This window comes from Periophthalmus magnuspinnatus, chromosome 11 (genome assembly GCF_009829125.3).
Source record: "Periophthalmus magnuspinnatus isolate fPerMag1 chromosome 11, fPerMag1.2.pri, whole genome shotgun sequence".
NCBI lineage: Eukaryota > Metazoa > Chordata > Actinopteri > Gobiiformes > Gobiidae > Periophthalmus > Periophthalmus magnuspinnatus.
The window spans coordinates 7389520-7413615 of NC_047136.2; the positions used below are offsets into that span (position 1 = coordinate 7389520).

The 24096-nt window shown below is 38.6% G+C and overlaps 2 protein-coding genes across 7 annotated transcripts in view; both read right to left on the bottom strand.

Moving 5' to 3' along the window:
- Positions 1 to 9376, bottom strand: part of clasp2 (cytoplasmic linker associated protein 2) — a 37330-nt gene extending 27954 nt beyond the window's left edge. For all 5 annotated transcript variants that reach the window (XM_055225468.1, XM_055225467.1, XM_055225466.1 and 2 more), the window contains exons 1-5: positions 8927 to 9376; positions 4900 to 4978; positions 1896 to 1999; positions 1180 to 1271; positions 472 to 547 (exon numbers count right to left, since the gene is read on the bottom strand). In XM_055225468.1, coding sequence (XP_055081443.1) covers positions 472 to 547; positions 1180 to 1271; positions 1896 to 1999; positions 4900 to 4978; positions 8927 to 9124 — 549 coding nt within the window. In that variant the 5' untranslated portion in view covers positions 9125 to 9376. The remainder of the gene's footprint in view (positions 1 to 471; positions 548 to 1179; positions 1272 to 1895; positions 2000 to 4899; positions 4979 to 8926) is intronic.
- A 927-nt stretch (positions 9377 to 10303) lies between these two features.
- fbxl2 (F-box and leucine-rich repeat protein 2) lies at positions 10304 to 22618 on the bottom strand. 2 transcript variants are annotated; one of them, XM_033975051.2, is made up of 14 exons: positions 22029 to 22618; positions 19099 to 19160; positions 15638 to 15692; positions 15119 to 15193; positions 14656 to 14750; positions 14044 to 14208; positions 13833 to 13959; positions 13537 to 13611; positions 13325 to 13455; positions 13114 to 13174; positions 12972 to 13016; positions 12731 to 12787; positions 12445 to 12657; positions 10304 to 12152 (listed from the first exon to the last, which is right to left on the bottom strand). In XM_033975051.2, exons 1-14 carry the CDS (start codon positions 22056 to 22058, stop codon positions 12045 to 12047), a joined length of 1299 nt encoding a protein of 432 aa, XP_033830942.1. In that variant the 5' UTR covers positions 22059 to 22618; the 3' UTR covers positions 10304 to 12044. The 2 variants fall into 2 exon arrangements, with proteins under 2 accessions (XP_033830942.1, XP_055081271.1); XM_055225296.1 differs by lacking the exon at positions 22029 to 22618 and adding an exon at positions 21537 to 21707.
- Between the last annotated feature and the right edge of the window lie 1478 nt (positions 22619 to 24096).

Sequence of the window (24096 nt, forward strand, 5' to 3'; positions counted from 1 at the left end):
TGAGTCAGTGTTCAAGGGATTTCTGCAGCTAAGAGTGGGCGGGACTAATGGACGTGCTGATTGGCCAAGATGCTGTGTGGGCAGATAATGATTGGGTAGAAGGCAGGAGCAGATTTTGGTTTTGGGATGCGACTCCACAGGAGGTTAAACCAAGCCTTTCCCTCTTTCTTTGGTGCAGATTTGAAGCTCAAGCTGTGTGGGTTAATAGATGGGTGCGTGCAATGGTTATGATTCAGCAATAAAACGCAGCAAGAGGGTTTTTGGAGCCCATTTCCTGTTGATGACAGTAATAATGAGAGAAACGCAAGAAGACAAATGACTGTAAAACTGAATTTAAAGAGATGAAACAACATTTCCTTCAGAAAAAGGGGTATAAACTGTTAGAATGCTGTAATGACGCTATCACTCATATCACTGGAGGCATTTTAAGCTTATTGTTGTAAAATAAAAACACAGTTGAGTTATGCATACCTGCGGGTTTTGGTCTCCAGTCAAAGAGCAAAGATGAGGGACAAGTTTACTGAGGCTCAGCGTATGAGACCCATATCTACAAAGAAATAATATACTGGTCAATACAAACATGCATAATGGGCTGATACAGAGCTAAGTATGGCATTCACTGAAGGTGTGACTTTTGATTAGTAAATGAAAACTACAGTAAATAGTACTGAAACCTGAGTAGTGAAATACATAAAGATACTACATTTAAATTTACTTAAACCACTCAGTCTGTACAGTCTGGGGGTTACATAACAGTAATACATCTCTATACATCTGTAATGGTGCAACTGAGAGGACCTCACGTTATGTCATCTTAAGAGGGATAACATTATACGAACAAGATTACATTTTAAACCTTTGTTAAACATTATTATAGAAGTAAAGCTATGTAGTCACATGACATTGGTGGTGGCTGTACTTGTTGCACTTATGCCTTCTTTATAGTCACACTAACACTTAAGAGGATTAATCCTGGAGACTGGAGTTCTTGAAAAGGAGTTCACAGCACAAAGATCCTTCAAGAAAACGTGACTACACTATCTTAAAACATAGGGAATATAAATGTGACAAATGCCACATGTTTGATGATTGAGTTGCATCTAAAATAAAAACTTAAAAATAATTTGAGTTTTAAATATAGCCAGGAAGTACACATGAGTGAAAAAGGAAGCTACTCACGTGGTGATGGTGGCACTGAGACAAAGGCAGATTCCTTCTCGACTGCGGAAGTTCTTGTGTTTGAAACCAGGGAGCAGCCTTTCCCAAACATACTGAGAGGAGCAGAAACATGCAAAGAAACACATGAATGAATAGAATACTTGAAAAGAGGCAGTTAAACAGGCACACAATGTACTGCGGTCGAATGAACAAATTATAGAGCAAAAGTCTGTGTCTGTGAAAAGACAAAGCAGAGTTGACATAGAATGTGCAGCTCCAACAGTGTCCAGAAGAGGGAGATCAAAACACATTTTACTTTAGCAAAACAAAACAGAATACTTCCCTTAATATTGATACTACAGCTGCTTGAGTATGGACAAAATCACAATTATTTGGCACCTAATCTAAATGCTTTCGAACTATTATTTCTAAAAGTTAATCTTTAGAGAAAGTAAAGGCCACATCGTCTTTGTAACTGAATAGAGTATTTGAAATTATGATTTTAAATGTTATTAATTGCACAGGGTTCAGCGATAGCCATGAGTAGCCTCTAAATCTAACCATAAATATAATATAAAACTGTGATATTGTGAGAACAGGTTTGCATATCTTGCTTAAAAGTAATCATGTGAATTTCGCTTAATTCACAGAGGATTTGTGATTTATATAATCCACAAGCTTTATCTACCAAGGACAAGATGCTCTGACTTACAAAAGCATGTTTATTTGAGTCTTACCATGGGTGAGGCAGTCTGCTCCATAGTGTGGAGGATGAGAGCTTGGCTGTTTTCTCTAACCTGATCCTTCCCATCTCCCAGTCGGTCCACAAGAGCTGGCAACACTACAAACAATGCCAGAAAGAGAAAGGGTCAAAGCATGGACATTGGATAAGAAGTGAATAACAACAAGGAAGAAAATGTAGTGTTTTTAGATCAACAATTGACCTTTGAAATGTGTGTTTGGCCAAGTGTGTGATCAGACAAGGATGAAGTGAGGACAAATGAGAAATGGACCGTAACTAAAACTATGTCAAGAGCATGAACTGCACTCATGTCACACCCATTTAAACTTACAACTGCTCCATCAATATCCAGACAGTTAGACAAATGTGTGACTGTAACTGCATTAACCACAACTGTGAATCATAACATGGGCCAAAGAAAGACAAAGAAACATGTGAGATTGGTATGATTTATCTTTCAGCCCCAAACAATGCAATTTGAAGAGTTGCAATTAAATTGCCAACATTAAAATGATTTACCCAGCCATCTCCATTGGGTTTTATTGTGTATAAAACTTAGCAAAAGTAACTTCAATGTTTATGCCTTCATTCAGTGACAATAGAGGATTGTAACTAGCAAATCCTTAGACCTCTACATATCCTGAAATGTGTGGGATTTTGTATTAATTTGATAGGTCAGTTTTTAGTCTACTCTCAAATGTAATTGAATGAATACTTGTTTAAACATTTGCGATACAATATTTTAAAAATCATTCAGTCCTATTAGGATTTATGTTTTTAAAAATATATTTTAAGAGCATGGGGTTTAAATAAGTCAGAGTAGACAAACACACTCCTACCCAAATTCCTTCTCTGCAGCATCAATGAGGGAGTAACACAGTGATGTCATCTGCCCTTTTTCTCTACATGAGCGTGCATTATGTTAGCATAACAGCTGGTTGCCTAGACTACAAAGACAAAACCCTCAAACAGAGAAATGACAGTGGGCCATTGTGTCACCACAGACGGCGTCATGCTGTAGTATGTTGTACTGCATGGGCTCTGGAACTTTAAGATTTAAAGGGCCCATATTATGCTCTATTTTTATCTATGTTACAATGTTGCTTCCTCATCTAAAACATAGATGTTTTGTTGCATTCACCCACGTTTAAACACAAACCCTGCATATTTAGGCTTTGTTCTTCTCTCAAACAGAAAACATGTGCTTCAAGTGCTTCACTGTGTTTTTAAATTCCATACACCTTCAACAGGATGATTTCAGTACCCTGGAATTGCCAATCTCTACTGAACTGAAGGTAAAAGGTAGCTAAATTGAAAACTACCACTACATGATATCATAAGGTGGAGCTTTGGAGATGTAGACAGACTAATAAAGCTGGATTACTCAAATGTATGTCAGTAAAACATAAAACAGTTCCAGGTATGTTTTTGAGGTGGTAACAGCATCTAATATGGCTTAAAGTGCACAAAAATCAATTTAGTGTAATATAGGACCTTTAAAATGTATAGAGGAGTTTTGTTTCCTTTCAGATGCTATTCCAGGTGTTTAAATACTGGACTGCTTTTGGTAGGCTATTTATATGGACACAACCACAATGACCTCAGCAATTTAGTAAGCAAAATGGCATCCTGTGATACAAGACTTTGATTCCTACTTTACTGGAAACACAGAATTTAAAACGAACAAATAAAAAAAAAGAGAAAAAGAAAAACTGGTCATAACGGCTGCATCAAACACAGATTAAAAAAATGAACCTACAGATATCAAATGTCTGTATTGTTTTGGACAATACAAAAACCACCTATCCTTTTATTATGAGATCACGTCATCAAATCACCAGCGGACTATAATTTTCGTGGGATAACACAAACTGCTAGGAGTACTGTGGCCCGTACTGTCAACATGTACACAAATACGACACACAAGTGCAGTGGCGTGGAAAGAGCAGAGGCTTTGGATCAATACAATCGCTCAGTTTCAATGATCTCATCTTCCTCCCCTCTGAGGGCCGTGGAGGAGGAGGAGGAGAGAAGCAAAGTGGAAATTTGAGAGCACAGGAAAACAGAAGGGAAAGTCAGACACAGGGAGGACAATTTCAAATGTCATCCATGTTTTTACCGTCAACCTGAAACAGTTCATTACACACAGTCAGGACAGAGGTGGGCTCACGCACTCAGCAGCCCAAGGTTGAATATATTTGTGGGTGTGCGGTTGCGGACTTTGCACTGCACATCATGATAAGCTGCTCCAAAGCTGCGCTCCTGAGAAGTGGGACTTTGTTGGCGTCAGGAGCCAGTCTAGTTGACAAAGACAGCTGCTAGCACTACTGCCACTCACAAACACAAAGGAAAATCTGATACAGGATCTGGTGTATGAAATCATATGAGACTTAGGCGTAGTTTGGGTGTAATGAACTAAACAGCAATATGGCAGACATTTAAACAACCTAAAATAGACAAAAATGAGGACTAAGATGAATCATGGGGGAAGTCGTAAACACCAGTTAGGTAGTTTAAGAGGAAGTGGAACAATGTACAAGTAGATTCAGAAATAAAGGTATAGATATAAATAGACTGAAAGGCACATGTACTTTAGAAAGCATGACAAACGGAACAATTTCATTTAAAATTGTTCGCAGCGGTCCAGTAATTTCTCACTTTCTTAACACATTCCTAGTATCCTAAATATTATCTGTGATGAGTTCATAAGTGCATTTCACAACTTTCAGAGGCCAGAGTGCTACTTCCGGGTTCACAGAAGATAAAATTATATATATATATATATATATATATATATATATATATATATATATATATATATATATATATATATATATATATATATATATATATATTATATAATACTGGGACATTTTACTTTATTATATGAAAGAAATTTGGTAGAGCCCTTTTAAATTTGCAGTTGTGTTTTAGCTTTGGTTATTTCATGTTGTTTGAAATCAACCCTTTAAAAAGCAATCGTACAGTTCTGCTCTCACCTGTGCCTAAGTATCCTTTGAACCGTTCTCCTATTCGATCCACAAATGCTCCACAGATGTCTATCCCCAGAAGTGCCACCTAAAACATAAAATGATTTGTTATAAAGGAATTACACAAAAATAAACACTTTTGTTTTTGATACAGTGCAGCATCAAGTTTTGATAATTATTATATTAATATTTTAGGCAAACAATTCCTTCCTGATTTGAAGAAAGTTAATTCTCCATTCAAAAGATCATATATTTTGACAAAGAGCATAAAAATAAACAGAGAAGTTGTCTTGAATCAAAGGTCTGATTTATTGAATCAATTGTGCACAATTGTCAAAGAGCTGTGTCCCTAACGGTGTCGTCTCACCCTCAGCTGACAAATGTAAATAATACAGAGTATTTATACCACCAAAACAATCTTGCCAGTTTGGTCTAATCGAAGTGGCTTTGACGCCAGACACAAAAGAACATAACAACATAACAGATAGTATTATGAAGGTTAGGTCAGAATGATAGGTCAAAATGATCCATAATAATACAGATAAAGATTCATGCTAAAGAATGCCATAACAGAGCCAGTGTGATTCTGTTTAGAACCCATGAATAAAAATATTTCTGTCAAGACAAAGGTGAAAGTAACACGTGAAAGTTACAACTTAGTGTTGTTGGAGTGGTATTGATTTACCAGTCAGACTTGTAGCTGTGTCACCACATAATCAAACAGCTAAATTTATTGCAACAACAACTTTTTGGGCTAATCACTGCACTTAGTATAGCTACCACAAAAGTGCTATTGTTGTGTTAACAGCGAGTATGATGTGAAAAAGCCATTTAATTTGACCTATTGTTTTATAGACTAGAGTTTAGAGCATGCCTAATGTAATTTCCAGTCGTTTAGCCTGTCATCACTGGGATTTGCCATAGTAAATACTATTTGGCTTGTGACTCAAGTCTGTGAAGGGAGCCATGTTTTTTTTCTCCATAGAGTAAAGCTGACTTTTCCACTGCGTTTCTGATTAGAATCACATCCCACACTGTGCTGTGCCACTGGAATGCTTGTCTTGGCAAAGCTGTGGTCATAACAGCTTTCAAAACCACATTCAAACATTACTTTCCCATATCGAAATGCCTCTTTTAGCATTTTTCCTTATTTGGACAAAGGGAAGCCAGGCAGGTAACATCAGATACAAAGGCTGAGGAAATAGAGAGAAATAGCTGGCATGGAAGCCAAATAACGTCACCAGAAAATCACCTGGAGAAAAACACCACAAGCTGGTTGAATGAGATGACTCCTTCTTGACCTAATTTTGGAGTAGAGATGGAAAACAGCAGGAGAAAGAGGAAACCAGGGAAACGGGACTCCCCTCCCCCTCCAGTACCAAGCACCCTAACAAGCTAGGGCCTTCAACCATATGCCATCATCAGAAACAGGTATAGGGGTGCACTTTGAAGAAAATAAGTATTGGATAGGGCTGTCACAATAATATCACAACTATAGCAACTTCAATGTATGAAACTGGAACAATACATTTATTGTGTCTACAGTTTCTCTGCAATAGTGATAAGATTTTAATTATTTTTGTTGTAATTCGATAAGATTTGAGCTGTAGAGAGATGAATAAGTACATTTTAAGGCTAATTGATGCTTCATTCTGTTAGTTATTTGTTGGAGATCATGTCTTTAAATCCTGCTTCAATTTTATTGTGACAGAGAAATAAAGTAGTTTCAATATTATCGTTTATTGCAGTATTTCTCTGTAGCATTATACTCTAATTCAAAATGCGTTATTGTGACAGGAAATGGATTGCATAAAAGAATAGAGAAAGTATGACGTTTACACACACAGTAAATATATAGTCATTGAAAAGTACAGTTCTGTGGACATGGCCTTGATGAAAACATGGTGGTTGTGTTGGGTTGAAAGTAAGCGAACATTTAGTTCAGAATGAATAGTCCATTGTGAAGTTACTACTTAAAGTGGCTTAGTTTGCTAATAGGCCTCATGCCACGTACAAGGTTTACTCTGGAATTAAGACAGGCCCACAGCATGTTACATAAAAACATCAACAACATAAAAGGCTCCCAGTGGCACAATTTTCTCACATAAAAATATATTTTGTTTTTCATCTAGAAGAATGGCTATTTACATGTAAAACAACTCATTCTGAACCTTTGTCCATGTTATCTTGTTTCCTCATGACAAATATAAGCATTTTTCTGAGCCAGAATAATGCCTCTTATAGGACTTAAATTGAAAGTTCATGTCCTTCAAATCAACCTCCCCTCATGTGTACAGTGAGCCACTGGAGGACACAGAGCAAAGGCGTCTTTCATACAACGCTGCTATATTTCACTCCATTTCTGCCATGACCCTGTTATATTGAATCTGTCATGTCATGCTCGGACCCCTTTGGACTCCATGTAATAACATTGTTTGTCTCCATTTATTTACTTGCTTATTTGTTATGTGAATTGTATATTTTGTTTTTTCTGTGTGTGTTAGTTTTTATGTCTCCAGATCCTCTTTTTGAGGGTGGTACTTTCCAGCTAGACGGGAAGCTGAAAAGAGCAGCTGTTACAATACAGTATCTGTTCAATATTACATTCTGTGTACAAGTACAAAGCATGTTATTCTAGTGATGGAAAGCTGGATTCAGGCATCAGTTTGGATTTGATGTTAAATTAGGTTGCATATGGAGGCAACATCATTCCTTTGTTTCGCACAGTGCACACACAGTCTCGAGAGGTTTTCCAGTCAGCACGGACGCCTCCCACATTAACACCATAATATTTTAAATGTGCAATAAAACACCCATTTGCCTTTTGTCGATGTTCTTACTGTTCATGAATTTAAGTGAAGCCTATTAAGTCAAATCCTCTCACAACAGTGTATGCCCTTTATCTTGAGACCAGGTTCTCCTGTCCAATGATCTGACTCATCAGTCCTTAAAAGCTCCATGTAATATTCATTATGTCCATAAAGACACTAAATGCTTTGAGTGAAAGAATCATCACTATACACAAATGGTGCATGGTTCATTTTAAATGTTGTAGACTGTTCATACTGCCTACAACTGACTACAAGATGTATTTTTGAGAATTACAAAACTCAAAGTAATGTGTAATGAGACTGAGTGCATGATATCATATTTCCCAGGAAGAAAAGAATTTGCTTATTTATGTGTGGCATTATGTTTATCGGGAAAAAAATATCCCAAGTCTGTTTCTTTAATTGTATTCTTGTGCTGCATTCCCCTTCATCCATCAATGCATCAACACCTCTTGGTCCAGACATTCATCTCTGGAGCTGACTCAGCATATTACAGCTAACAGCGCCTTCCTCTCTGGCATGGTACAACAGAAAGCTGCTGCTTATATTTGATTAGCCTAATGTGTTGAAAACATCTGGCTCACAGTATGGTGATGCACACATGTACAGAAATAAAGAAACACATTAGTTCACCTGTAAATAAATCACACAAGATAAGGAATAAGATATTCAAGTCTAACCCAGCTTAAACCTAAGTACAAAGGCATAATGAAAAGGTAATCAACTGTAAGCACGTTCAGGCCTGTCTTGACTTTGGTGGCAAAAATGTTACTTATCTTAAATAAGACTACTACTCACAGGCAAATATATTACAGATGAGACGTGATTGGTAAAGCAGACAGATGGAAAATTGGGGGGGGAAATAGAGAAAAGGCATATGTCATAATAAGGAGTCTACAAGCCCCTCCCCCTCTGTTCAGAAGGCTACAGTTCTGACAATGGGTCTGGTCTCCTCACATGCCCACTATACTGGCAATGTCAACATTATAACCCCACAAATGTACTGCATAATCCACACTATCTCATCCCAAACAAGGGATTTTTTTTAACCTGGAAATAAACATCTAATGGAATAAGAAAATTGTGTTAGTGTATAATTTGTCATTGGAACATTGGAGTCAAAACTTAAAATGTATTCTTGCCCGTGATGAAAGCTACTGCAGCGCCACTATTGACTGTTGTCCACTGAAAACCCTAAGACTCACCTTGAAATTGCTGGCGTTGATCCATCCCGTTAGCTCGTCTATCGTCTTGTCTAAGCGGGGTTTGTCCTGCTCTACGTCCGGGGAGCGTTGTGGGTCATTCAGGTAATCAATTAGATCCTGTCCGACCTGTAACCTTCGGGACACGTCCTTCTGTACTACCTGCTGGTAGAAATAGTCCATGTTGTCATGTTCCTCCATTGGGCACTCGCTGCCGAGAGGCCAGCCCCTGGAGCCGGCCGCAGACTGCAGATAGCGGGAGTAGAGTCAGGGCTGAGCAGCGCTCTCCCGTAAAGAGGCAGATGGACTCTGGGTGTGGGCAACAAAACTCTTAAATATGATGCACATGTATGTTGTTAATGAGCAAATTTCTTGTTATATATTTCATCCACAAAACATCTTTCAGAACAAATAAAACTTTAAACACAGCAAGGTTAGCTATCCTTCCTTGTTTTTGTTTTTTTTAAAACGGTCAAGTAAATAGCTAAAAAATAAAGCTTAAAAGCACTTCCGTTTAGAGATGTTGGGATTTTCCAAAGAAAGTGTCAGTCTGGGCTGTCTTTATACTGGTAAAAACAGCAGGTCGGTTATTAGCGCAGCGACCCAAACAAGAGCTAGCTGAGAGCTAACGCTAGGCTCGGCTCCGGAGGCCCCGCGCCGGGCTTCACTTCGGTCTGTTCATGTCCAGAGGCTGCGCTCCGCGGACGCTGTGTCTGACCCGTAAAGTTGTAGAAAACTTCCAGCAAAGTGTTACGATCCAGTGACACAGTAAGATTCTTCTCTGTAATCCGCAGTTGGGCGCCAATTCGGGTAACCCTGTGAAGTGAACCTGCCGGGGACCGCAGTTTGCAGAGGCGCAACCGATCAGGGCTGGGTCCTTGGCGCCGCACAGCTGTCCACCACAGTGCCCGACGAAAAATATCAAATAAACATGTTACTGAAGGCACGCGTTTGGTCTTATTTTCTATACCACATGCATTATTAAACTAAGTATCTTTTAGCCAGTTCATATAGTCCCTTTTAAATAACTTGTGACAGATAAACGTTTACATTTAAACACTGGGCGTGTTTATTACAGATGTAGATCTTTGCTGACACCTTGTGGTGCAGTGTCTTGTTCAGACTGTAATGTTTTAACCGGAGGGTCCAAACTTTCATCACCGAATATTGAGACCATGGATTGAAACACAGATGAAACATTAAGGGCCATAGACGGATGGTCAGTACAGTGTATAATTCAAATTAATGCATTCAGCAGGTTAAACTCAAAACACAAGGGCCCAATTTCACCCCAGGTCACAATTTGGTACATCCTTGGCCTACAATTAACTGTAACTTCTGAATAACTGAATAAATGTGACAAAATAGACATGTCACCATTTCTTTTTGCATTTATTGTTTATTTTTTCCATGTATTTATTTTTTCCAAACATAAAACTGTTAAAACAGTCAGAGAGAGGGCAAGTATCACAGTTGGTGAACTATTTCTGCTCTGATTAGTTAGTTTAGATATTATTGTTTTATGTCTTTCCAGAGCCCTGTGCATCTCTCCAAGCTGACACTACTTCCCAGACTCTGATGAATCAATACTGACGGCTGCCTGAACTTTGTCTGTGCCTCTCCAATTCCTACATATCACATTTTCCCAGAAAATATGATATACAGCATAAACCTACGACTGTGCAAGACATGTGACATTAGGCATACATATTTAAAATGAAAGGACTTTAGGTTGAAAGGTTGGAAATATTCAATGCAGTCTATGTATTTGTTACAATAATCACCACCTAATTCACACATTTTAAATACTTCAAGTTATATGATTGTCACTATGTCGAGGTGCCTTTGCACATAACCTTAAATGTCTTAGGTGAATCCAATTTTAAAATTTCTTTGAGGCAAAGTTGCACCAAAATTAGTCCTGATTGATATCCAGATGCAGGCAGCAGACCCATTATTCTATTGACTCTACTGAAAATCATGGTACAATTCACCCATCGATATTACTAAGGTCACCTCTAAGAAAGTAGGGACTGGAAATCTACTCTTGTAAACATGTTTGTGATGCTAATCTAATCCCAGGATGTAAACAAATGCTTAAGTATTCAGGTAGGAGCTAGTGCACAGGCTACTGACAGGATTGATAAGGGCCTACAAGCCAACAGAACCACGCAGTACAGAGAGCCCAGTCTATCCCAGTAGCAAATAAACTCAACATAATGCTTACTGACATCAAGTCTCTGAATCATAGGTCCACTTTTTCCACGTCACATTTCTCTTCTATTTCCAAAAGAAAAACATTTGATCTTTCAATCTGGATAGACAGGCATCACCAATTACAATAAGCACTGAAAAGAAATGGTAAAATAAAACTAAATCTTTTTACCCACTCTTATTTTGTGAGTGAGTTACCATAAGTGTAATCTTTTATCATTGCAAAACATTCTCTGTACAAACATAACAAAATCTCAACATAAGTATTTTTAGATGCACAAGTATGTTGTGTGTCCATTTCCTGTGTCCCTCTCTCACACAGAGGTTTCAGTATAACAGTATTCCAGAGGGTCTATGCATTTCTCAGCTCTCCTTGTCCAACATGATGGTTGTTTACTGGTCAGAATAATTCACAGGGTGACCACAGAGTAGAGGTGTTGAGTGATTGGTTGAGATGATAGTCCTCAAAGAGACATTTTTATATTTTTCTGCTTGAACATGATGTATTGTCGAGTTTTTTTTCTTTTCATTCAGACACTATTTCTTAGTCTACACTTCTAGCCTTATTTACCCAAGGCTTGGGTCGCTGGAGTGTACAGAACATTATGGTGGAAGTCAGTTTTAGTTTTTGAAGTGAGAATGAGAATATGCAGAGAAAGTCCATCCATCTGTGATTTGTCCAAAACATAAATCTTGGGCTTCTGCAGCACTGAGTAACGAAGTGAGAGGAGGGGCAGGTACAACTGATCAGCAAATCAGAGGCGACCAGTCAATATATTGATCAGGAGAAGTGAGTGGGTCCAGCCCTCCCCCTGCCCCAAACATTAACATATATCCCAGCCCCTTTCCCCCGATTTCAGAGCAGCAGGACCTGTAGACAGAGGTGCCCCCCCCTGGCTCTCCACTGTCAGAGGATGATACAGCAGCGGCACAGACGCTGTCCGCCTCCGTGCACAGAGGGAGGCGGAGTCACTGGAGCAAAGTAGGCGTGGACTTTGATCTCAGGGAGGTGAGCCTGTGAAGAAAATGGAAATGGTTGAGATGGGCTGTGCAGATTTTGTTGGACTGAGGTTGACCGTTTGTATATGCCAAATAATTAATAACATTTTAAAATGAAACATACATAAATTTGCTTCATGTAATTACCTAGTTTTCAAACAATGTAATCTATATTGTTGTTATCTAAGCTTCAGTATCACACAAAAATTTGGTTTGGAATAAGCAAAACAAGTAAGTAATAAAAATGTAAGGCCTCATAATTCAGCTGTAAATTGAAATAACAGCCCTACAGGTCAACATGCTCTCACCCGAATGCGCTTGATGCCAGCTCGCGTGACCTGTTGACAGTCATAGAGCTCTATGCGCTCCAGACGATGGCAGCTCTTCAGGTGTTCCAGCGTTACGTCTGTGATGAGAGGGCAGTTATCCAGCTCCACCACTGTGAGGCGCTCTTGGCCACAGGTGCTACTGCTCAGAGCTCTAATACCATCATCTGTGATCAGCTCGCAGTGTGACAGAGACTAAACCACAACAGAGACATCAGAATAAATGCAGTACAGAAGCCAGTCACACAGGTTAAGATAAATTTTATACCAATGCTTGTAGGCGAGGGCAGTGGATAGACAGTTGAACCAAGGTATTGTCTGTCACCTGTGGAAAACAAAAATGCTTTACTATGATAACTTTCTTGGTATTAATTTATAGTATAATTGTTCATTTTGATCTTATCTATCTTATTTTATCTTATCTTCATTCACACATTAAACATTGTATAAGATGGACCGGATATTTTTTTACTCTGAAATAATGTTAAGCCCTTAAAAATAGCCCTTACCAGAATACATTCTTCTAAGTCCATTTTTTCAAGCTCATGACAATTCTATAAGAAAAATCAAACCAAGTGACATTAAAACATTACATCTATAAATAAGAATGATGCATGTAGAGTTAAAACAAATGAGAAAAATTTTACTCACTCTTGCAAGAACAGTGAACCCAGCATCAGTAACATGGGAGCATCGAGCAGCTTCTAGTATTCTAAAAAAAACACAGGTGGTATATGTATGAGTACTACAAAATTACCAATAGCCTAGCCTAATGTATGTAGACTACATTTCAGTGTTAAATACAGCTACAAGTATAAAGAATAAACAATAAGAAATTAACAGTATAATAAATGATTCTTACTTAAGTCTGGGACAGTTGAGTCCCAGTCCAGTTAAAGAGGCATCAGTGATGTTACTGCACCCAGACACACAAAGAATCTGTAACTTGGGACAACCCCTGCAAAGACTGACCAGGCCGTCATCTGTTATTTGCTGCAAGAAAAGACAAACAATCATGTAAAAATACACACACACACACACACACAACGTTTATTATCACACGGCTTGTCTTACTGTGCAGGACTGCAAGTTGATGGTGGTGAGTTTTGGGCAGTGTTTCTGAAGGTGTTTCAATGCTCCATCATCCAGCTGAGAAAGTTTTGCGGAAGACAAAAGACAGTGAACAAGTATTGGACTTAACAAACTATATTGATCCACAAGGGGAATTTCTTGAAGATATATTATACATATTATTTTTAGAAATTCAGTTCAAAATTGTAAAAATAATAATAAATAACAATAAAATGCAAAGGATAAAATAGTTGGGCAGTAGTTGGGCAGTGAAGTGAAGAAACAAACTCTAGTGTTACCTGTGTGCAACCTCTGAGGAACAGTGCTCTTAAGTCACTACAGCCTCGTGCCAGGGCCTCAATACCATCTCGTGTGATCTGATCGCACCAAGACAAGTTCAACATCTCCAGCAGCCTGCAGCCATCACTGAAAAAATACATGTCAATGTTAATCTATGGATAATACATGATATAAGTATGATAGAGGTCCGTGTTTGTCAGCGTGTGCTACCTGAGAGCTTTGAGGGAGTGGTTGGTGATGGACACACATGACGTGAGATCTAAGTGTTTGAGTCGAGAGCAGAACTTGCTGAGGCTGAGGCAGGTGCTGTCCGTGATCTTGGTGCAGCCATTTAAATTCAACACTTCTATATTTCTACAATTCTGTGCAAATGTCCTGTAATGAAAAATATGGAACATTTTTTTTTTTTAAATATCATTACCTCAATTGTTTTATGTTTTGTGAGCTGCTGTAGGTTTTGGAATAATAAACATTAAAAATAAACATTAATAATAAACAACACTTTTGATATCGCACAACATACAACAATTAAGGTAAACTTTATCGCCTTACGAGATCAATCTAGTGCCTTACCTTAACTCCAATGCTTCAAATCTAAATAATAAATCTCAAAATATCAGGGCAAAACCTGAGGCACTGCAATTACAGTGTACAGCAGAATTGCCATGTAGGGATTAAATCTACAGATTCACAGATTTAAGAGAAGGTTGTCTTGGTTGGTTTTATTATTACTTGCTTTCCATATAAAAGATATTTTGAGGGAAAACACAGTGCCACACAGTTATAAACAGTTTCACGCCTGAGAGACAATAAGAATCTTACTTCATTGAGGCATCTCCCACGCTCAGGCAGCCCCTGAGGCTCAGCTGCCTCAGGAAGCCCCCACATCTCTTCGAAATGTTTTCCACCACCCGGCCCTGAGAAACACATTTACATTTTAAGACTATTTTTTTTTATTATTTGCAGTGGCGAATGATTCATTTGACTGAAATTTCTTACACTAAACTTGCCTTATTCATGTGCTTATAGTGTATCTAGCTAGCATAATATACACACACTGCCACTTCTTATACTGTCTAAAATGCTGCACAGAGAAAAAGGAGGAAGAAGAGACAAGACTTAGGTCACAGGACAGAGGATAAACTGTGACATCATAGTCGGCACCAAAGCCTACTGACCTAGCACTAAGCTGCAGGCCAGATAATGCTACTGAATGAATGCGCTCACACTGTAACACACCCAGTGGTCCTGCCCTCATCTGCCCTTCTGCCCCGTCAAGCCTCACCTCGATGTCGGTCTGAAAGTTGAAGAGGTCGATCTTCTGCCAGTTGCTGCCGTCCAGGGCCAGCACATTCCACGCCTGAGAGGGTCATGGACAGAGAGACACAAGTAGGTCAGGCAGAGGTGGGAGCGCTTATCATAAAAAGTGAGAGCACGCCAAGCACTAACACATGACTTGCACAAACTTTTAGAAGGCTTTTAGACGTAACCCTAACTTACATACACAATGAATTTATCATGAAAATAATAATACAAGCTGAAGTAAAATACCTATGCAACAGAAATCCATGTTGCTGTAAAATTTTGGCCTCTCCAGCTCTGAGTCCACAGTTCACGTGCCAAGCCTTTGTCATTATCCACAGAAAGCTCATTCATAAATGGCTTTCAGCTAGAGTGCACTAAAGCAAAGCAGCTAACCAGAAGATCGCACTATGTGGGATTTCAGAACAATTTGACAAATATTTTGGTAAAAGTCAAGAGAATTGATTAGTTTGTAAATTGGCTTGTCCAAGTTTCTGCTTACCTTAGATACTTGGGCACACCTACATAGTGTAACCACATCAAGATAGGAGAATATTCTGTAGAGAGACAAAAGATGCCGTGAGTTTCTTTGTAAATAAATGATTTTATTTACCAGTTTTTTGTAAGCCCCTAAACATGGATGTTGTAGTATGTGTGGAGAACAATACCCTGTGTTTGCTGGTAGCAGGAGAGCCCCTCAGACGACTTGTGTTTGAGCTGTGAAACGATGTGCCACAAAGGGCCGCATGCACCAGGTTACTGGGTCAGCTCAATCCATTAATCTGCCAATGAGTAATCTCTGGCACTCTAACAAGCAAGGCCACAGGCCACTAGGGATTGGTATATATGTAAAATATTTTATATATTTATTTTATGCTATGATTGCATTGTACATGAGCTTATACTCACAGATATACCATCAAGTAATATGCTACAGTGAACAGTGAGTCTCAAACTGTGGTACTGCTGGTGGCTTCACTGCTGGCAGTCTTTTGTAGGAAGAACACTACTAACTACTACTGTTAGTAGTATCCTAGTTTGCTCCATGGTCTTACACCTTCTCTCCATTTACACTAAATTAGGCTGCTTTTTCAAAACTGGTTTATTTCTAGTTTATAACTGGTTCAGAGTTTGTTTGGACATAGTAGTGGAATATAAAAAGTACCTAGAGTTTGTGGTGTTGTCAATGCTTTGGTGCAACCGGGGTTTAACGTTCTTTTAACAGTAGGAAACAGGAGCCAGCCATTGTTCTCTTCATATAGGATCAGACAAAGGCTGTCTGTTACATGGGCCGGGTCAGGGCATGTCAGGACATGTCCTCACTGTATAATCTATAAGTGTCTTGTGTCAAAGTAAGACAAAAATAATACAAATCTATTATTTCCTCTATGTACTTGAAACATTATTGAACATAATAGGAAACGCAGAGTCTGTGAATGCAGCATACTTATTGACCTTTTTCTATTAAGCAGTCAATGAGTCTCTAGCAAATCATTGATTTAATGTCTGCTATAATGAAACAGAATGTGGCTTTCTATTTTAAATGAAAGTGGTCCTTTAAACAAGTTCTTTCATCATTAATGATCTGTGACAGATTGTGAACAGAGAAGTTAAACTAACTTGAGCTGAGACTTCAGTGACTCAACATCTCGAGTCAAGATATAATCCAGATATAAATCAAAGAATAATCATGATTTTAAAATGGCTTTATCTGAGAATAAACAATCATCTAATCTTGGATCTTCAAAAACAAAAAAAAACACACTATTTTACAGGAGGGTGTGTAGAATTTCTATTTCAAATTTAATAAGTTATCTGTGTACAGACATTCAATCAACAAAACTTAAATTTAAAATTATTTTTTACTGATAATAGTTTACAAAAACTTTGTATATCATGGCAAAGCTGTGAATGTTTTGGTGTCTTGGTTGAAAAACCAGTTATCCAATCAGAAAGTGGCAAGAGTCTCACATTTAGGTTGCCAATTCCTGCAGTTTGTTTAAGGACCCTCTCTGAGCTGCATCCTCACCAAACCTCAGCACCTGGCTGCATCCAATCATTAATCAGTGGTAGTGCAGTGAACAGCCTCTGCAGCTCTGTGAGTGAATTTTGGAGGTTTTGAGCTTTCACATGAGGCATGGTCAATCCATATAAGTGTATAATGAGAAAAACTATTATTATTGTGTTATCAAAACACAGGTTGAAGACATTTTTTCAGCCTACATATCCTCCCTTTAAGATACTGTATTCATAAAACAAATGAAAACCAAAACGTACAGTTTCTAAAGTACTTAAAAATCAGCTGATCTACAAGGATGATTCAGAAATGCCCTGACACTTGTCCCGAAGATGACCTGACAAGGTAAAAACACGTCAGTGTGCCTCTTGCACAAACACGTCTCAATGTCTTTTTACTAATAACTACACATTATAAAACCTATGGACACCTGGAGCCCTTGACTGTTCAGCAAAATCAAGCTTCTGTCATGCAAGTTTTTGTAAGGTACAAAAGAGGCATTAGGATCATAGTCATATTTGTTAACAAAATGTAAAGCTGGCTTCTGAAGCGTGGCCAAATTTAGAGTGGGGCCTTCACGGAGACTAGCAGTAGTTGCTATGGTAACACCAGTCAGACATGAACTTGGTTGTTTTTTGGAGTGACTGCTGAGTCAGTGTTTTGGAGCCTGTACCTCAGTTCCTCTCTGATGCTCAACTTTCAGGCACTATAGTAAGAGTACCTGCCCTTTGATGTGAAAATTACTATACTTATATATTAATGTCATGACACAACATATGCGTCGTTTTGTGTTGACATAATACAATATTAAGGATGCATGAACTTTCTTGAAATTTTTCTACTAATAAAATACACAAGATCATTATGAACAAAGATCTAAATATACATTCTAAACAAAGAGGAACTGGACCCTAAAAACAACTAGTTTATGGGAAAGATTTTTCATATAATAAAGTAGATTTCAAATTTGAAGTCTAACGGAATTTAGGCCCTTCAAAAACATCCCCATATTTTTTTAAGATTACTACATAAACCTACAAAGAAAACATAAACCTAAAAAGAAAGTCTTCTGGTTGTTTACTTTTTCAGTTTATCCTGCTGACTTAAATATAACAGAGGAACGTCCTAGTTTAAATGTCCTCTACAGCAAAAAAAAAACCCCAAAAAAACAAAAACATTACAATAAGCAAATTAATATAAAAAAATAGACAGCATTATGTCATCAAAAACACACTCATAACTTTTTTTTTTCTCTATAGCCTTCACAGAAGATCTTACACAAACAGCGAGAAAAGATGTGAACCAATATGTACCATGAACATGTAGTTAACCCACTTTCCACGGTTTCAAAGTCCCTGTTACAGTCAGTGTTACAACACATGTGCGACTAGGTCATACACTGGTGTTACTGAAGTGCATGTTTTATGTGGAGTAGAGTGTGCTGGTTATAATGGGGACACTGGTATTCTCAGGAGAGCACAGCTGGAGCAGGAGTGAGCACAGCACTACAGAATTCCCCACCATCGAAGACAAGGCTATTTATAGCACGCACATACACAGACATACAGTTTACATAGGCCCAAGGGTGTTGAAAGGTTCATAAAAACACGTACAAAATATAAGCAGTTCACGCTATAGTTTGTGCAGGTGTATGGTCTTCTTAAAGCTGAATTTACAAACACGTATGAACATGAAGTATGGTTACTGTGCACGCATGACTGCATGTGTCCGATTTATGGGTCATCCACAGCTGCCCAGGGACATAATGTCGGTCTCTAGGTCAAACAGTCAAAAACATCTCATCGAGGCCTAAGACATGCATCATACCAAAGCCGTCATGGTAGACATGTGTGTTTCTAAACTAACAGTAGATCAAGGCTACTGCAGCTAATGGATATCCCTGACCAAACCAGTGTTGACTTGGATAAACTGGTGAGTAATCTTACCTAAGTAGAAGCTCTTTGGGAAGCTTCTTGTTGATGGGAGCTTCATCGCTGTTTGAAAACACCTGTTAGGAAAAAGAGGATAAAAAAACACACATTAGACCTGGTATCTAATGGCTGGAAAGGGCTGTACAGTCAGCTACTGTAGGTCAGAAAATGATGCAGTAACTTGGTAACAATAATGGCACTAACAGCATGATTGTCCTCAAGTAATCCCAAGGTATTACCCAACTAAAATAAAGTAGAATAGACAAAATAAAATAGCACATATATTAGGCATATTTTGTTTATTTTTGTCATTCTAAAAAAAAAAAAAACTATTTATTTTTGTGGTATAAAATAATCTGCACTGAAACCCCATTTTGTAGAAACTGACATTTCAAATAATATTTAAAAATAATGCTATAAATAGCAGCATTATACATAGTTCATACATAGTAAGGTACTTGATTTAATTTGTGTCCATTTATCTTTTCATAATTAACTTGACCACTTGTTTGTATCAGTAAACCTTGTGTTGAATAAAAAAAGGTAATTACATGCTAAAGCTATGGTAACTAGCATGGCCCCACTTTACGAGATTATAATTCTGTCAGCCTGGTCAGCTTGCTGGCATGCTTATCTCAATTAGTCTACTCTGTGGACGTCTGGCCATCTGCTGAGAGGGACTCACTGCCTCTGGCAGGTGATTCGCATCAGAACAGAGAGGAACGTTCCAGATCAGGTGGGCTGCGATCAGCCATGAATTTAAATCACAGAAAACACCCACATGCACTTTGGCGCTGCACACATCCGACAGTGATGCTCTTGTGTCCTCAAAGAGTCGAGGGCTGTGTCTAATGAGAGAGCTCCTGCTGTTTTAAACATCAACACTAGTTTATAAAAAGATACTAGAGTAAGGGTAAGGCACAGAGCACCAAAGGTGGATTTAAAACATATTGAGCTCCTATAGAATGAATCCTAAATGAACACTGCTCTGTGTTTGAGCAGAGGTTCATTGAACAGAGAAACACTGAATCAAGACATAGCATTTTGCCACAGGATCTTGATTAAATTTTTATAAGAACCATCCCTACCAGGAAGAGTATAATATACAATATGAAGTGCTAGATGGAGGCCAATGCCTTTGCAAAAGAAGCTATTGTCAAGAAAAGAGAGAGCACAGGTAAAGATTAAATTAATTAATTACGGTAAATGCTGAAATATAGTCCAGCAATCAAAATGGTTTATAGTATCATTCCTTACAGGTGCTGAATCATAATTCGGTCAATCATTCATTATTGACTGGGCTCAGAATTTGAACAAACCTTTTACCAGTTGTTCTGCTTTCTTAAACAACAGTTAGCAGCATCTCCTAAAATTACACTCTTTATTGAGTGAGAAATTTACACTAAGTTCCTTCCATGTGACTTTAGAGTTTTGATATTTTGACTGACTTTGCAGTTGGGTGACTTAAATATAAATTGTTTCCAATAAAGGTAAAGCAACGCAAGTTCTTGAGAAGGTGCATTCACAGACAAAACTTTCATTGACTCTTTACGCCACAGCATTTCTGTTACACATCTTTCACCCTTGACCCCATCAGATAAATTCTGTTTATATTAACTTAAGCAATACAGGCAGACAGTGGTTGGTTTGTTTACATTTGCAAAATATGTGAAACTATCCTGGAAAGATGGATGACTACCAACAAGATAAAAGACAATATATCATAAACCAGTTTGTGTGGCTGGACAGGGCCTCAGCCGCACAAACTGTTTTTACTACACATACAGTAGACTAATGTTGTATAAACCTAAACATTATGAGAACAAACTATCGCTGACCTGCACGCTTCATTTAAGTTACCACATCAGCCTGTACCCAGTGCCAGCAGAGCAGCATTCCCAAGCAGGGAGTTCCTTTGAAGAGGCCTATTCCTTTACTGTGAGATTAAGTTAAATGCAAATAAACCTGATATATTGTTGTTGTTTTTTTTTCCCTGGGAAGACTAATTTGCATAGTTTCAGTATTTTGGTTTAGCAAGTTGAAGTCTATGAAGACCCATCTTTGATGAACAGTTTAAATATCATCTTCTCAATTACTCAATTACTCTGCCCCAGCCTGTGTCTTTACTCCACTCTCTCTACTACATAATTATGCCAGTGTTTCAACTATGCACTAGTTTCTAAGAAGCTTTTGCTAATGTTGGGCAATCCAGTGATATGGCAACACACACCAGCACCACTATCACCTTGGGCAGTCATTCGCTCTCAAGCTCAATGAGGCTGATTGCAGTCAAAGAATGTCAAATATGTAATGTAATATTTCACAGGAGATCAGGCATGAAAAATAACTAACACCGTTTCATAATTACTGTGTAATGCACTAAATAAACTGAATGTGGCTTTTGAGAAAACACCTTTACTACAGTTGCAGTGTAGGATGGTGTGTTTATTTACCAAGCAAATGATTTCCAGTGTCACAGTGTGATGGAGAGGGTGTGGGAAGAAACTCAATATAAAGTAGGATTCAAGGCTATTTCTAAAACACAGAGGGATATGTGCTTGTCCTTTACATTTAGAGAATGGGTTTGGGATGTCATCTGCTAAATGCATGAGGTAATGATTAATTGCTGATAGCCCACATTTATCAGTGTGAGTGGTTAGTCTCCTGCGAGCTTGTAACCTCAACCCAAATATACTGGCAGCCCACAGCCACAGCCCTCCTGTCCCGCAGTCCTATGTTCCATGTTGTCGCTGTCTGATGGTGCGGCACGACAATAACCGGATTTTGGATTACCCTTGACCAACAAAACGACACGACTGACAACTGCAGGCAAATTAGGAGCAAGGAAAAACACACGACACATGCCTGGACGTACACATATTACACTTAACAAGTCACACGACAACAACAAGAAGACAAGTGTTGGTCCACTCCCCGTGCCATACCTCGAAGCGGCTCTTGGTGATACCGTTCATGTCTGCGGAGGCACGTCCCTGCTACGAACCGCACACCAGCCGAGCTTTATGTTTGACGACTCGGGTTTTTTGTTTTTTTGTTTAGTCGCTTTGTCGTTTGCGTGTTCGCTCGGAGTATAGGAGCCGAGCCGGAGCTGGGTCCTCGCACCCTCCCCCCAGCGGTCAGCGAGGCTCCTCTCTCCGGTTCGGACGCGGCGCTGGACCGGGACAGACTGCGGAAAGTCGTCGTCTCGAACCTCCGCAACCCCGCAGCCCGTTTCTCATCGCAGGGCTACCAAAATAACAATAATAACATGGACGGTCTGTCAAATGACTTCACTTCCGCCTCTCCCTTCATGGCCAGAGTCTGTGCCAGGCGTCTGTCCTCAAGTCTCCTGATTACGCACCAAAACGCACCAACAGACCTCAGTTAACCCCTCCGTTCAGATCACAAAGCGTATTTTCACTCCCAAAAGCCCATATGGCGGCGACATCGACGTATTCCTGCTCTGTTTACTCGGTAGGAAGGGGCGGGACTTAGTGACGTAGTTGCTGCGGGAAAAGGCACGCGTGGTCGATTTGTTTTGATTGTGGGGGTCTTGCGGAGATTTGGAGATTTTGACGATGGGACACGGTATTTTTAAAGACAGTACGCATGCTTTTAAAAAATCATGACGTGAAGTTTGACACTGTGCAAGACCAGACCTCAATATTTCAGAATAAATGATAACAAAACGCACAGCAGTGACTTTGTATAACCCTGCACAGATCACAAACCATGTTCTTTCCAGTGTGTATCTATGTTTTAGATAGATGTTTTAACTGTTTTTTTCATTAAAGCCACACAAAGGTTTTCCTCACACACTCATTAGGGCATCAGTATCACACCCGTGCACTAACACTAGGGGACACTCTAGTTCAACTCCCATTTCCACTGCACAGATTTCATTTAGTCAAAATATTTTAACCAAATTACACTCTCTATTTCAACAAAGATATTTTCTTACTATAGTATAGCCCTGCCATACTTTGCTAACCTAATTTTCAAGTACAAATACAACAATTATACCACATCCTAGTCCTATTTACCTCATCCATAGCCGTGTCCAGAAACCGCAGACTTAAAGCCTATATTTAAATATGATTAGTAGACCTATAACATATAATAAACACATAACCTATATTAAAATGATTGCATTTATTATTCAAACTGAAATTGGCATTGTACAGAGGAAGAGGAACAGCAGAGACTATATTTTAAGGCGATAGCTTTTAAGAAGATGTCAGTGTAATGCCTCAGTCGTCCAGGTCTGGTCCATAACAAAAGCCAAAGTTAAATCTGTCAATTGATAATCTGACCAGAACTGAAGAAGCGGCTTGGACGAGCAGTGAAACGTCTTCACTCCTACAACGTTTTGTCCAGTTGACAGATTTAACTTTGATTTTTGTTATAATGCCTTTTAATGTTAATTTTATGATGATTATTTGTGATTATTTACGTTTTGATTTGTTGCATTGTGATTTTAATGTCTTTCTTATTCTGTAGAGGATTTTGAATTACTTTGTGTACCAATTGTGCTATACAAATAAACTTGCCTTTCCTAATGACCAGTCAGTGAAATGAAAAAAAAAACGGACAGTGAAATGTTCCCCGCAACAAAACGGGTGTCTCAAACAAGAGGTTAACCCAGGGACACAGACATTTTATAAAGTTTGTGCAAAGATTGAGTCTTTAATCTGTGTGCAATGATCTTATAGCCACGTGCATCTCACTGCGCTGTGTAGTAATTAACAATCTCCCATCAAAAGTTAGATTAATTACCTCAGGTCTTTGAATAGCTCTGAGCTCTTCTCTTCAGGGCTGTGGCTGACAGCTCGGTGCAGAATGTGTCCAAATGCTTGAGTAGTGCAATACAAATCAATTTAATTACTCTGTTTCCAGCTATGCAGTCGTCAGGGGTGGAAATTCTCTTATTACAAATGAATAGTCAATTCAAATTAATAGTAAATTTTTTGTATTGTGTAATGTGATGTATTTGAGTATAAGTGTGTGTAATTG